Raw genomic sequence first — 14,068 nt, forward strand, 5'->3', positions numbered from 1 at the left:
CATATCATACTAATATTATTTTGAAAAGCCTTTCTAGCCCATAATCTGTGAGTCAACAGGTAAAAAAATGAAGATTAAAATTAAAAGTTATACTAACTAGTAGTAACTTTAGTGGTTGTTTTTTGAATAGGAATAGGTTCAGATGGTTTAGATCGACTAGAATTTATCTTCTTTTCATCCTTCACTTCATTTTCTTCAAGAATAGTAGGTGAATCCTATTAATAACATGAAAAAAACTTTATTTAGGGATAGAATGTATAAAAAATATGTTTACCAATAAAGAAAAACATTTAAACCATTCTCAAATTTTATCTAAGATAACAAAAACTCTTAAGGACTTTGTTTCTTTTTTCAGTGATTTAATTAAAGAATTTGACAGTGACTTTAATTAAAGAATTTGCTGTATGAAATATGTTGTTTTAAAATTCGTTGTTCTCCTGAAACTTGGAAACATATACTAGAAATAAGAAAGAGAGAACTTTTTTTCTTCTTGTAAACGAAATAAAATAACACTTTAACTGCATAATGTTGTTATCAGATAAAATATGCCAAATTCAGAATACTCCCTTAAAAAAATGAAAAAAGTGAAACTAAATATGAAAATTGAAATTAAGTTACATAGCAAATATTCATTTTCAAAATTTTTCATTTTGAAACAAGTTATTATAGTGGAAAACGAAGTTTTCAAATATTTTATACTGCAACATGTTTTTCTATGTCGTAAAATTTAATTTTCATTTTTTTCTTTTCATTTTTCTTGGAAAATATCAGTTGGTTGAGGAACACAGGTACAAATAATGATAAGGATATTAAAATATAAAATATCATTTTTTTAAATGGTAATTTTAGTGGGTGTTCATTAAGTACTTTATTTTTAATGAATTCAATAGTAATATTTTCACATTTATATTTCATAATAAATAATATTTATGCTTTATTAATCAGTTATGTTTTTGTATGGCTTTTTAAAAGCTGAGTATTTAAACCTAGATTTTATTTGAAAAGCTTATAAGGAGGAGTATCAACATATTATTTTCAAAAATTTGAATGGAAGTCTTGAAAATATTTTTATACTAATGATTTATAAATTTATTTTGCAAAGTGGTGGATATAGTTTTTAATGATTAAAAAAATCAATTAAACTTTAAAATAAATAAGGTCTAGAAAGAAGGTCACAGGATAATGGAGAGATCACCAATTTATATTGGGAAGCAAGAACAAGAATACTTAAACTATCAAACTTTAAATGAAATAGTCGTTTGCTCCCCTTTTGACTTTTTATTGTTTCTTTTAAAATATTCATTGTTAATGTTTATTGTTTATTATTAAATGATTATTGTTTATTGTTCTTCCTGCTCCTTTGTGTTGAAACTGTTATAATTAAGAAATTTTAAAATAAAGGAATACTTTAAAACAGATTTTTTGCTCAGCATTTTCAAGTATATACAAGTAATCCAGAATCTTATCCAGACAAGTTATCCAGAACCAGGTAAATGATTCTAATAAAGATAACAGTAATTCACAAATAAATAACTGCTCAACTGGCACAATATTCTAAAAACTATTAAGTCGTTTACCAAGATAGTTCACTCACACTAAAATTTTGTTTCATAATTTACTGAATAGAATAAAACAAACTTAACAAAATAAGGACATAGAGCAATTTTTTGAAGCAAATTTTTTTTTGTAGCATATTTATAATCAAGGAAATATGAATGCTAAATTAATAAAACAATTATAAAATAAGTTAAAATTATTCGTTAACAATTATATATTTTAATAATTTTTTCAAGTGTAATTACTTTGGGAATATTATTATGTTTCACTTCAAAATTTTGCAAATTGAATTCAAAAATGTAAAAGTTCTTATTTTGAAGTTTATAGCATTAGTTAAAAAAACTATTTTTTTATGCATATAATAATTTATTTGTATTTTAAATCATCTTTGTATTTATGAAAGAGTGATATCATTTTCTTATTGCTTTATCGTGCACATAAGGCTTCTAAGGATACTCTAGTTTTATCTCTCATAACAATGAAAATAGTAAAATTGCTTTTTAAAAGATTACGTTGGTGCTATTTCAGTTATCTTAAGATTTAAAATGAAGCAAAGAGGTAAGATATATTTAATTTAAAACTTCATAAATTCCACTAAGTTTTTCTATTTTGAAATACTCTAGAGAAAATAATTGAAAAAGTGACTTCAAATGATGAAAACTCTAATTTTTTGTGAAAGAAATTATAATAATCAATTACAAACAAGACTTAAAAGAAGAAGAAAAATATTACATGCATTTCAAATTTTATAGTTTAAAATGAATTTTAAAGTCATTAAAAAATTGCAGACACACAGAAAGTTGCATTGAATATTTGTTTTTATAAGTATACTTTATGTTTAAAGGTAAGTTGCATTTTATTTAAAGAAAAAAAAGTAATGAAACCTTAGTTACATTATTCAGAGCTCTAAAATTTAAACAAGAATTCTTTTAATATGAATTACATACATAAAATTTCTTATAAAACTGAAGATTTAATTTTCATACAAGAAAACTAAAGCAATCACAATATTGGTAATCACAATATAGGTTGAAAAGAATTTTTTTTCTCACTATTAAAAATCTTATATTGTGTTATAAACACTCAAATTTGATTTATTTTTTATTAAACTTATTTTAGCAAAAGACATGCTTTTAGAATTAAAAACCATATTTGCTAGCTAACTTAATTACATATTTCTTTTTATGTTAGCATAAAGATAAAGTATTCCTATATTTGTTATTCAGGGATTAAAATATAAGACCTTGAATTTAAAATTATAAAGCAGAATACACAAAATTTTTGGAAATATTTTGAGCTCAGCAGTTTTGAAATCTAAGTCAAACAATGAAATGACAAGACTAATATAATCAGGAAATAAAATTTCAATTACAGAAAACACTAAAAAAAATTATGATAATGAAACATTTGAAAAATAAGCCCCATTCAAAATTTGTTTCCGATAAAATTAACTAAAATGTTGCATTATAATCTTATTCCTTGTTATAAAAACATGTATCACAGAATAAGAAAACTCAGAAAATAATGTTACAGATTACTTTGTTTCAAAAAAACAACTGATAACCGAATACTGATTACTTATCAAAAAGTGATACCTTCGTAAAACTTAATTCACTCAAAATATACTATTGTAAGTGAGTATATAATATATAAGAATTAAGTCTTATTTTCATTAAAAAATGAAGAAACAAAACTTTTAAGAAATATTTAAAAAAGTGAGGTAAAAATTGTTAAAAAGTTTAAGAAATAAACTTCAAAAAAAGCAAGGCAAGATATATTTATATATATTTTAAAATTTAGTTTTTTCATAACATATATGTATTTCCATTTGACAAACCAATTATATATTAAGAAATATTTCATGTATAATATACAATTAAATCAAGTTTCAGTTTTTTGCAGTATAAGTGTTTAACCAAAAATGAGAAGAGCATACTGGATCACTTCCAATATCTTGATAATTTTCTTCTTCTAAAGTGAGATCATCATCTTCTTCATCAATTCGGGCATGTTTCTCACAGTCATAGCTGCAGCCTGGCGTGTGTTTCTCCCCACTCATCATTATCATGGGGCAATTAAGCCTTTCCTTCTAAAAAGAGAGATGAAAAATTATTGATAATTATTATAAAAACTTAGTTATTATTTAAAATAAGGTCTGCACTATACGTACAAAAATGTAGCATAAAAATGAGAAACTTTGACTAACTTTTACTTATTAGATATTTTTTAATAAGAAAAATCTTTTTTTATTATTATTAGTAAAAATGAAATTAACTAATTAATTACAAATGTTCTACTTATTGAGGTTTGAAGTTATCCTTAATAAAATTACATAATGATAAACATAAACAAATAAATTACAGACACTTTTTATAAAAATTTATAATTTTAAAATTAGTGATTAAGTTTTAAACATATTTTAATTTCTTAGCATTAACATGTCTATTTTAATGCTAAAATTAGCCTTATATGTTTCTAGAACAAGCAAACTATTTTCGTAATAACATTTTTAAACCAAAAAGCATATTGGTAAATGATCTAAAAGTTTTTTCAATTTAGAAATAGCAATCAGAAAATGATTTTAAAATAGGCAATAAATAATTAGCTTCCAAATTTTTCAAAACTTACAAACTATTGATGCAAAATGAAAAGGAAAAAAAAGAAAAAAACAATATGTAGCAAAAAAGGCCATATGTAATTTTTAGTTGCGTAAAATGGCCATAAATTTAATTTACGTTATAATATGCATATATTTATAGAGTTATTTAATACAAATAAAAGTAGTTTTTATTACTTACATATATTCTATAAGTGATAAAAAAAACTAATAAAATAAAGAATAATTTTTTAAAATTACATTTTGTTTAAAATTACAAATAAAATTTTTTTTTTAATAAAATAAACATATTAATAAATTTTTTGGGTCATAAATTATTTTGTAGCAATAGTGTGTATATTTACACACAATACAAAATCTGACAAAATAAGAATATTTTAGTGGTTATCTTTAATAAAATATCTTAATGAATAAACAAAAAGTCAATAATAAAGCACAAAAACTTCAATAATCAACAAGTTTATGTAATGTTAAGTAAGTGAAATTTATTAAAACTACTTAGTTTATTGGGCTAGGAACATGTTCGCAAAACATTCTTTTGTGCTAACTTAAAATTAATAATTTTTAATAACATTTAATTTAATTAATTATTGCATATTAAATTATTTTCTCAATTACAGCCTACTATAAAATAATTGTTATTAAACACTGCAAAATATTAAACAATGCAAAATATTGAACACTTCAAATGCAGACGCTTTTTTGTGAGTTTATTCCTCATAATGTTTATCTAGTTAATATTAATATTTCCTTAATAACTAAGCTTATTGCTCATTTAATTATTCACTTAATTCAGATATAAATGTTTTATTTACGTTAATAAACTTTTAGTATTTTAATAGATTGAATTCCTAAAAAAAAGGTAAAGTAATGTTTATTAAGCTTATTTTGGAACAACCATAGTTCAAGAGGCAATATTTTTAGAGCTTGTTGTAGATGGTTTGTGAAAGAAAAAAGTTAGAATTGTTGTCAAGAAAGTACAATAAAAGCTATACAGATATAAATTAAAAGATTTTAATTAAAAATGATCCAGAAATATAGGAAATTCAAATAATAAGAGTTTAAACATAATTGTATCATCAGAAATAAAAGAAAGTTTGCTTTATACATACTGGCCCACTTCGAGACTGAGGTCGGAAGCCTGGACCCGGAGGTAAGTTTTTTTGTACACAACAAACAACACCAGGACTAAAATGAAGCTCTACATGGAACCTTTCTTCAGAAGATATGTCCTTCAAAGGTAAAAAATATATTTAACAATCTTAAAAAAATATTAAGCACTATATTACATAAGAAAAAAAGTTAATTAAAAATAAAAATTATAAAACATTGATTCTTAAAATTTTATTTTTATGGAAATAACCCCAAATATAAATAATTTTTAATAAAATTAAATTTCCTGATATGAAATGAGTGCAAAATTGCAATACAGAGAATATTGTCTAATGCTATTGACCATTCATAGCTTCTAAATATTAACAAGAAAATGGATAAAAGATCATTTCAATACTTTAACTGTTAAGGCTATATTTCTTTCATGCTTAAAAAGTTTACATTGCCACTTATAGAGAAAAAAAAATGAATAAGAAAGATTTGTACTAAAGAAATCCAGAATATGTAATTAAGAATATGTAATTAGAGAACTATCATCAGCACATTTGGCAAAACGAGAACTGTCTGTTTCGTAAGTATTTTACATTACAGTTTTTTATATTGTGATGATAATGTATAGGATATTATATGGAAAAAGCTATTAGTAGTTGACATAATTTCTATTTGTTGCATCTGCTAGCGTTATACTTAAATTTTATTTTTTAAAAACTTATCATTATAGAAAATAAGGGAAAGTGATTAATAAACAAGTACTATAGTAAATAAGTAAAAACAAGTTTTAATCCTATAACATTGAGCAAATTTGTAAAAAATTTTCATAAAGAAAAATAAATTTGCTATGAAAGACAGCAATCAGTTTTTACTATCAGTTTTTACTTAACTGAGCTTTACTTACACAGCTTTGCCTTGTAAAAGTCAAAATTTTACCCAATATAGCAATAAGGTAATTTCCCTCACTTCAAGTTTATATCTGTAACTTGGTGCCAAAAGGAGCAATGATCAAATGTTTAAACTAAGCGGGAACGAATTTCAGCGATTTTTCACCAAAGATGAAACAAGATTAGCATTGGCACAATTGTAAAATGTAGAGGAAGAAGGTTCTAAGTGGCATTTAAAAAAATGTAAGGAAATAATCTTACTTCAGTCTTATTTAACTATACAACAGTCATTTCAAATGCTAAAGCTCAGTAGCAGATCTCGGTGGATACAGGTAGTAAATGATAATGTTTGAGCAATTTCAGAGGGGGAAAAAGTTTCCAATGCATTTGGCAACAGACAGTTAACAAGTAAAATTAGAAAACCTCTCATCTGGCAACAAATTAAAATGTGAACAGTTTAAATTACTCTTAGTAATTTATATATTACTATATAGTGATTTATATTTTTGAATTTAGGACAAAACATTAATTTTTAGCAATAAAAAAAAACTTTTTTTGGATTGGAAATTTAAGAACAACAAAAAATCCAACAGAACAGGGGTTAAGCCAATTGAAAGCAGAATTTTAATTTTCTATTGTCAATAAACTTTAAAGCTAATTGACATGAAATCACTGAAAAGTTACTTAGAACCTTTATAAACTCAGCTTCCTAATTATTCCTTTTCATAGTGTATAAACTAGAAGGCACCAGTTCTTTTGATAATAATAGTTGCTCTCATCTCATGCCTATTTGAGAATTAAATTTAAAATTATTAATTTAGGACAGAGGCTTCTTCAACACAATGCATAGATAAAAATATCAATAATAAAAAATAATGATAATTAATAAAATTCATCAATAAGTAATTGATTAAAAATAATAATTAATACAATTAATTAAATAATAATAATTAATTATCATAATTAATTTAAAAAAAAGCTAAGTTACTTTAGTTGGATCCTCATATAACATGATGACGACTTGAGTCATATAATTAAGTTCTGAAACAGCACTAACATATTCCATAGCTCTTCTCCACTGTTCATCTTCAATGTCTTCTGGTAAGCAACTGCACAATGAACATGGTTCTGGCCACTGCTTTGAATCATGCATATTAGTAAATAAAAAAAAAATTAGTAAACAACTTATTTTAAGATTCAATCAGAACAGTGGTATACCAACTGTACATGGATTGAATTTAAACAATATCGATATACAAATTCGTAAAATTGTTAAAATTAAAACCATAAAAATTAAAACCATGGTCATAAACCTAAAAATGATTTGAAAAAAAATTCCACTGAATTAAATTGAACTAGGTTTAAAGTTTATCATGAAGTTCTGAAAGAAAAAAAATCCTAGTTGCACAAATTCTTTTAATTAAAAAAATTTTTAAGTATGCTAATAAAGTTCGTAAATTTTGCATTTTTTATAATGAAAGTTGTGGTATGATGTGAAAATCCTTCGTTTGGGAGCAAAGTTTTTCTCTTTTCTTTTATGTTGAAACAATTAACAAACATCAAAAATTTTTACTTTTATGTTAATGTTCAAATCAAAATAAATTAAACTAACGGATATTTTTTCATATCTTCTACTTTAAAATCATTGCTTGCAACAATAAATATTTTCAGTAAGCATGATTAATGTCATTATACTCAAAATAATATGAAATATAATAGTAAAAAATAATAATAAAACAATTATTTATTAAAAAAGAGAAATTTTAATTATAATAACTTTTTATAAAAATAAAAAATATATAAAAAATAGTGTTCAATTTTGTTTGTTACAAAAATCAGAATAATTTACATTTCAAAATTAAGCCGAAATTCAAAATTAATAAACATTTATGAATTTCAATTCACAAAATATACATACAACAATATGACAAAATTAAAATATTATTTTCGGTCATTAATTAGTTGCAGTAGTTTATAACAATCTTTCGTGAACAACTTTTAATAGAAACTAGAAAACATAAAATAAGAACAAATTATATTTACTTAGAAATTTTAACTTACATCAAGTAAACCACCATAACGTAAGACTGTTAACAGTGAGTGAATGTGACTTTCACTGGTAAAATAAAGACGTGTTCTAACATGCCTTTCAGGTGAGGAGACACCATGTGAGTACCTATAGGAAAATATAGAAAAATATAAAACAATTCTAAATACTTGGAATATTATAGAAAAAAAAATTTTAAACACACTTTCATTTTAAGTGATTATTTAAGAGCTTTTAGTAGAACAAAGTAATATTTCAGAGTATTTCCACTGGTAAAAGTTATAGACTAATAGTTAAAAATGAAAAAAAAGGGCATTTTTTAGTTCAAAAGTATATAAAATTATTTCAAGCCTGGTTATATTGAATATGACATTAGAAATTATGCAAATGTATTTAGAATTAATTAAAAAATTCTTAAATTATTCTGATTAAGTATATGCTGTCGTAATAGTCAAATAGAGATTACCTTGTGTTTAGACGATTACGTAGAAATTGCATATTTTATTCTAAAAATAATGTCTTTAATTGAATAGAAATTCAAAAATATAGCTTTCATAAAATTTGATTGTTGCCACAATTTAATATAAATTTTTTAAAAAAAAAGTCTTACCTCTAACAGACTTACATCTAGAAAACAAGTAACTTATTGCCACATTTTTAGATAAATATTACAACTGATGTGGTGTCATTTACTATTTATTTTTTCAATACAATTTGCATTTCAATGTGAATTTTCATATGAAGATCTGACAACTGACCAACAACAAATGTATTTTTTAATCCAATATAAAATATCAAAAAATTTTAACATTAATGTGGAATTACCTTTCATTAAATTCAAGAGCGGAACAACAGTAGAAAGCTGTTAGCTATTGATATAGCCAAGCTTAAATATGCGACAAAAGAAAAGAAAAGAAACAACCTGTTTTTTAACTATTCACTTTAATATGTTCTTAAACTCAATATTTTATATATTTTCAGAATGTATATTTTTTCCCCTTGTATTTTTATTTTTTAATAAATTCATTTCTGCTGTCACTGGCACAGACTTAAGAGTTTTAAAAGTAAGTTGCTCATTTTGTTTCTTCTCTGTGTAATAGTTTTTTGATTTTATTTATTACATTTTATTCAGCTTTTGCTAAAAAAAAAAAAAAAAAAAGAAGAAGAAGAAGAGAGAATTGCTAAAAACAGATGAGTCATTGCAAACATAATACACTCCCAACTTCATTTAATTACATCATGAAGTTTAAACTACAAAAATAAAGGAATTAATAAAATTTAATATAATTACAAAAAAAAATCACAAAAATAAATTTTAAACTGCTGTCTAGAAAAAGTTTGGTGCCCTTTAGGATGATCTGCCTCAAATAAGGTTATAAGGCAGGAAAAAAAGTAAAATTTATGCACCAAGTAATACTGTAAGTAGACGCATTAAAAACAACTCACATAGGATTGAGTCTGTTTACATTTTCCGTCTCATCAGCTGTGGGATCAATGTTTCTGTGAAGATCAGCCCTGATTTTTTTTAACAATGGAGTACATATACCAAGTCCAATTGTTAGTTTTTCATGTTGATTGATTCCATATTCCTATGTAAAGAATACAAATTACATCAGATTTGGTACAAAATAATAAAAGAATTCTTGACAAATGGAAAGGAAATATTAAATTTTTATTTTAGGCACCTCTGTAATTAAAGAGCTTGGGGAAATATATATTGATAAGCCACATTTTTTTATAGCTCAGGTGATGAATTTCAAGAGAAATTCTATGACTTAAACGGAGGCAATAAAATATTTCTGCATATTGTGCTGCTATTTAATGAAAATTATAGAAACCTGTCATAGTATCTATTTGAAAACAATTAATTATTAGTATTACAAGAGCAGTTTGCAAAAATAACAAGTTTGGTAAAAAATATGGTTTATAACTATATTGCTTGTAGCCCTTAAACTGTAAAAATGAAACATAACCCCTGAAATATTTCATCAAAATATATCTTTAAAAATTTAACAAGTGCAAATTAAAATTACCGTAAATTGCAAAAACTAATTGCCTGAAGAATATATTTTAATACAAAACATATTGCCTAGAATAAACACTTCCTAAAAATAATTTTTTTCTCTTTTTCTTAGTCAGATTATGCTAAAAACTTAAGAGTTAAAAATAAAAGAGCATATAAAATAATTTCAATTATTCTAAAATTGCAATAATTTTTACCGTAGCGTGACAGGGGCACACTTTTTGTTTTAAAAAACCTGTTCGTCTGTTTTAAGTTTGATATGTACATTTATATGTAAATGTATATGCATGTAAAAAATAAATATGCTTATATACATAAAACTTAAAATAAACGAAGTTTTCTAAAAACAAAAAAATTGTGCCAACTCTCTCACATTGCATCTATGGTTTTTATTAAAGTTATTGTAATATTTAAGTTTCAAAATAAAAGTGAAATACTAGTTCAATGATTTACTTATCAAGAAAACACAGTTTTGAACGAAAACAAATTTACCTGAGGTATGACTATATCAGCTAAAGCTTTAGCATAAATATATAGTTCTTCTGCGTGTGGAAACTGAAGATTGTGGTGATTATGTTGAAGGTCATATTTTATACAGTCATATATGTCTGGAACTTTACTGATATCAAATTTTCCAGTCTTCAGTTTAAAATCCTTTTCTAATTTGGACCATCTTCTCTGCATTAAATCCCATGTTTCTCCATGATATAAAGGAGCCTCTGTGCATGCAACAAGAAATAATGAAAAAGCAATGCATAATTTTGAAGACAACTGTGATTTTCTCAAACAAAATATAATCAGTAAATTTAGCTCATTAGAGTAGCTTTAGTTATTTTTTATGAAGAAAAAAAAATGAAATTTAAATGCACTTCTAAATTACAGCTACTTTTTTTATGGAAAGATTAAAGACCACAATGAGTTTTTTTTTTAATAAAATAATATTAATAAAATGTGCATATTGGAAGAGAAGCTTTAACCCCTTAACTGCCGCGGGCGTACATATACGTCTTGGCCAGACGATGTATTAACTGCCACAGGCGTATATACACGCTTTCCCGAAGTACGATGCTTTGCGTTGTGCTGCTATAAATAGAACTACACCCCCGACTTGTGAATGCAGTAAAATGACCTTGAAAGTGTTTGCAATGAATGTATTACCAATTTCGCAGGAGGGGGAATGGGAAAGGGATGTGTTGGAAAAGTTATATCATAATATTTATTGCTTGTGTGTTTCTATTTGAGTAAGGTCGTGTTTATTCTTCTTTCATTTCCTGTGTATATTCGTCAAGAATCCCAATATCAGTGCAATGAATGTGATGTTGGTTTATGTGTCCAACCATGTTTCAGGATTTATCATACAACAACTATGTTTTAACATCTTCTATATTGTATTTTTATTCTTTAATTTAAGTTTAGTATTTTCTTTCTTTCCTTCTCTTGTGAAAGTAAACTGTTTTTAAATTGCAAAGCGTGCATCTTTTTTCCCCACCGAAACACTGTGCAACAAAGCGCACTTGAGCGAAAAAACGGTGGCACTGGGGCGTGAATCACGTAAATTTTACTTGGCAGGTAAGGGGTTAATTGTTTTTGTTGTTTGTGAGAATTATGTATAATTTGTTCAAGATGAACTATTTTTAAAAACTGAAAATAAATAATGATGCTATTTCAAAAACAAATAATATTAGGTTAGCATATTTATCCAATTTCAGAACCCACCTTGCAATCGAGGATCTTCTTTCTTTTTTTTAATCAATAAGTTCAGCTGCTGAATCAAGTCATGAACGTGTTCACAAGCCTTAACAGGATTTTTGATGAACTGAAGAGCATTGTGTATTGATCTAGCTTTGGTTGGGTTTAACTAAAAACATTTGTAAGCAAAAGAAATTTGAGGTTATTTGAATGCACAAAATAAACATTTTAATGAACATAAAATTAGAACAAAAAAAAACTAATTAAATTATTAGCTGAATGGATTTAACCTATTAAATTCAAATAACTATTTTTGTTTAGTTTTCTCCCCAATATCACGGTGACATGAGGTATTAAAAACGTAAAGAGATAATAACATGTTCAAAATTTTCTATTTAGTTAATAACATAAGTTGGTTGAATGTAGAACTTTTCAGATATACTGCAACAAATCCAAATGAGGCTACAGATTAAAGATAACAAAACTGAACCCCATAATTCAGTTAAGTCTAACATAGCGTAAGGAAAGCCAAAGGATAAATATTACCCATTGGTTATCTGGCCAACACCCGTCCACAACTAGCAAATAGATATATAAGCTAAAAATGTAAACAAGTTGCATAAAATAATTTATTACTGCAACATAGCTCAATAAATCAAAAAAGTAAATTATTAATTCAAGCTTAGAGTGAAAAAGATGGAAAAAAGAAGGGGAACAGTATAAGTGAATTAATAAAAATATCATGCTTTAATAAAGACATGCACAAGTTTAATGGATTAATCTAGACTTACATGGGCCTCCTGACAGAAATTTTAAAAAAGAAACAATTGTTTTAATGATTATACACTTAAATACACGAAGAGAAAATAAAAAAGAAAGAAAAAAGTGTGATGATTTTTCAGAAATTATGAAGAACATATTGGAAAAAAATTTACGGAAGGATTGACCAACAAATGACATGCATGCCAAATGTGATACAGAGGGTTCTTTCCATGTGTCCACCAGCATTTGAAAATGAGCTTATCTTAATTTTTTTTCTTAAATTTCAAAAGTATTTTAATCATTCAATACTGAAAAATTAAAACCATAAAAAAACAATTAATAATCCAATCAATTTAATTAACTTGTATACAATATTTATTTTTCTCATTTTCAATTTTCTTACATTCAAATTTTCTTTTTGGCCCCTTAGCTAAATTTATTGTAAGTTAGTTTTGAATTTTCTAAAAATTTAAATTTATTTACTGAAAATTGTTTAGAAAAAATTCCCCTGCATATGTTTAAAGAGGTCTTTACTGACTAGCTTCACAACTGATATTGTGTTTTGCAACATAATTCATAATTTGCAAAATAATTTGTACTTCATTATTGTTCATTCATTTAGTTTTAAAACTGCACAGGAAGAAGATTGAAAGTAATTTGGAGTGGCATACAAGATACCCAGAATAGTTCATCCTTCATTTATAATACATTAGGGAATTAAAAACAAAACAAAAAAATAAGCTTATTATAAAGTTGTTTATAAAGGAAAAATATGTTAAGATTATTTTTAGCAACAAATAAAAAAGGAAAAACTTGATAAAAATTATATTATGGTTAATCAGTTAATAGGAAAAAAAATACTACACAATTTAAAAAAAAAAAAACTGAAACATTTAAAACATAAAATGAAGTATTTAAACTAAAGAGTAAATTTAAGCTAAATAAAAATAGAAAAATAGCTGGATCAAATTTTTTCAATGGATTAGAAAGAAAAATTTTGCGAAATAAAATAATTACCTTTTCAAAATCTTCTTCGGAGAATTCTCTGTCAATTTGCAATGTTTCATGAAGTCTTTGCTTGATCCTAAAAGAAACATAATGGTAAATTATCTAAGAAACTGATGTACATGTATGAGAATTGGGGCATGCATCTATAAAAATGAATAGAAAAATATAGTTATAAAACAGAAACTATATCTTACATGTTTTGGTAATTACTAGAATCACAGTCATTGTCCAAAAGACCATTAGTATTTGCACTTTTAACCATTTGCACTAAGATGGGAGTCAATTCTCCTTCAAGAGCCAGTAAACCCTGTACGTAAATGTTTAGATTAACTAGAACATATGTATTAACTTGAACTAATATCATGTATAAGCAT

General features: G+C 25.0%; 1 protein-coding gene across 22 annotated transcripts in view; it reads right to left on the reverse strand.

Moving 5' to 3' along the window:
• The window catches only part of l(1)G0196 (inositol hexakisphosphate and diphosphoinositol-pentakisphosphate kinase), a 66,802-nt gene that overhangs the window by 14,122 nt on the left and 38,612 nt on the right, over positions 1-14,068 (reverse strand). For 17 of the 22 annotated variants that reach the window (XM_087159086.1, XM_087159080.1, XM_087159073.1 and 14 more), the window contains 10 exons: positions 13,889-14,001; positions 13,704-13,770; positions 11,952-12,093; positions 10,728-10,954; positions 9,659-9,801; positions 8,227-8,341; positions 7,154-7,303; positions 5,287-5,406; positions 3,494-3,646; positions 98-215 (listed from right to left, as the gene is read on the reverse strand). In XM_087159086.1, the coding sequence (XP_087015212.1) occupies positions 98-215; positions 3,494-3,646; positions 5,287-5,406; positions 7,154-7,303; positions 8,227-8,341; positions 9,659-9,801; positions 10,728-10,954; positions 11,952-12,093; positions 13,704-13,770; positions 13,889-14,001 (1,348 nt within the window). The remainder of the gene's footprint in view (positions 1-97; positions 216-3,493; positions 3,647-5,286; positions 5,407-7,153; positions 7,304-8,226; positions 8,342-9,658; positions 9,802-10,727; positions 10,955-11,951; positions 12,094-13,703; positions 13,771-13,888; positions 14,002-14,068) is intronic. The other 5 variants (XM_087159081.1, XM_087159068.1, XM_087159072.1 and 2 more) reach the window with 1 other exon arrangement.

The sequence above is a fragment of the Parasteatoda tepidariorum genome, chromosome 3 (assembly GCF_982258835.1).
Source record: "Parasteatoda tepidariorum strain Cologne lab strain chromosome 3, Ptep-v5.0, whole genome shotgun sequence".
NCBI lineage: Eukaryota > Metazoa > Arthropoda > Arachnida > Araneae > Theridiidae > Parasteatoda > Parasteatoda tepidariorum.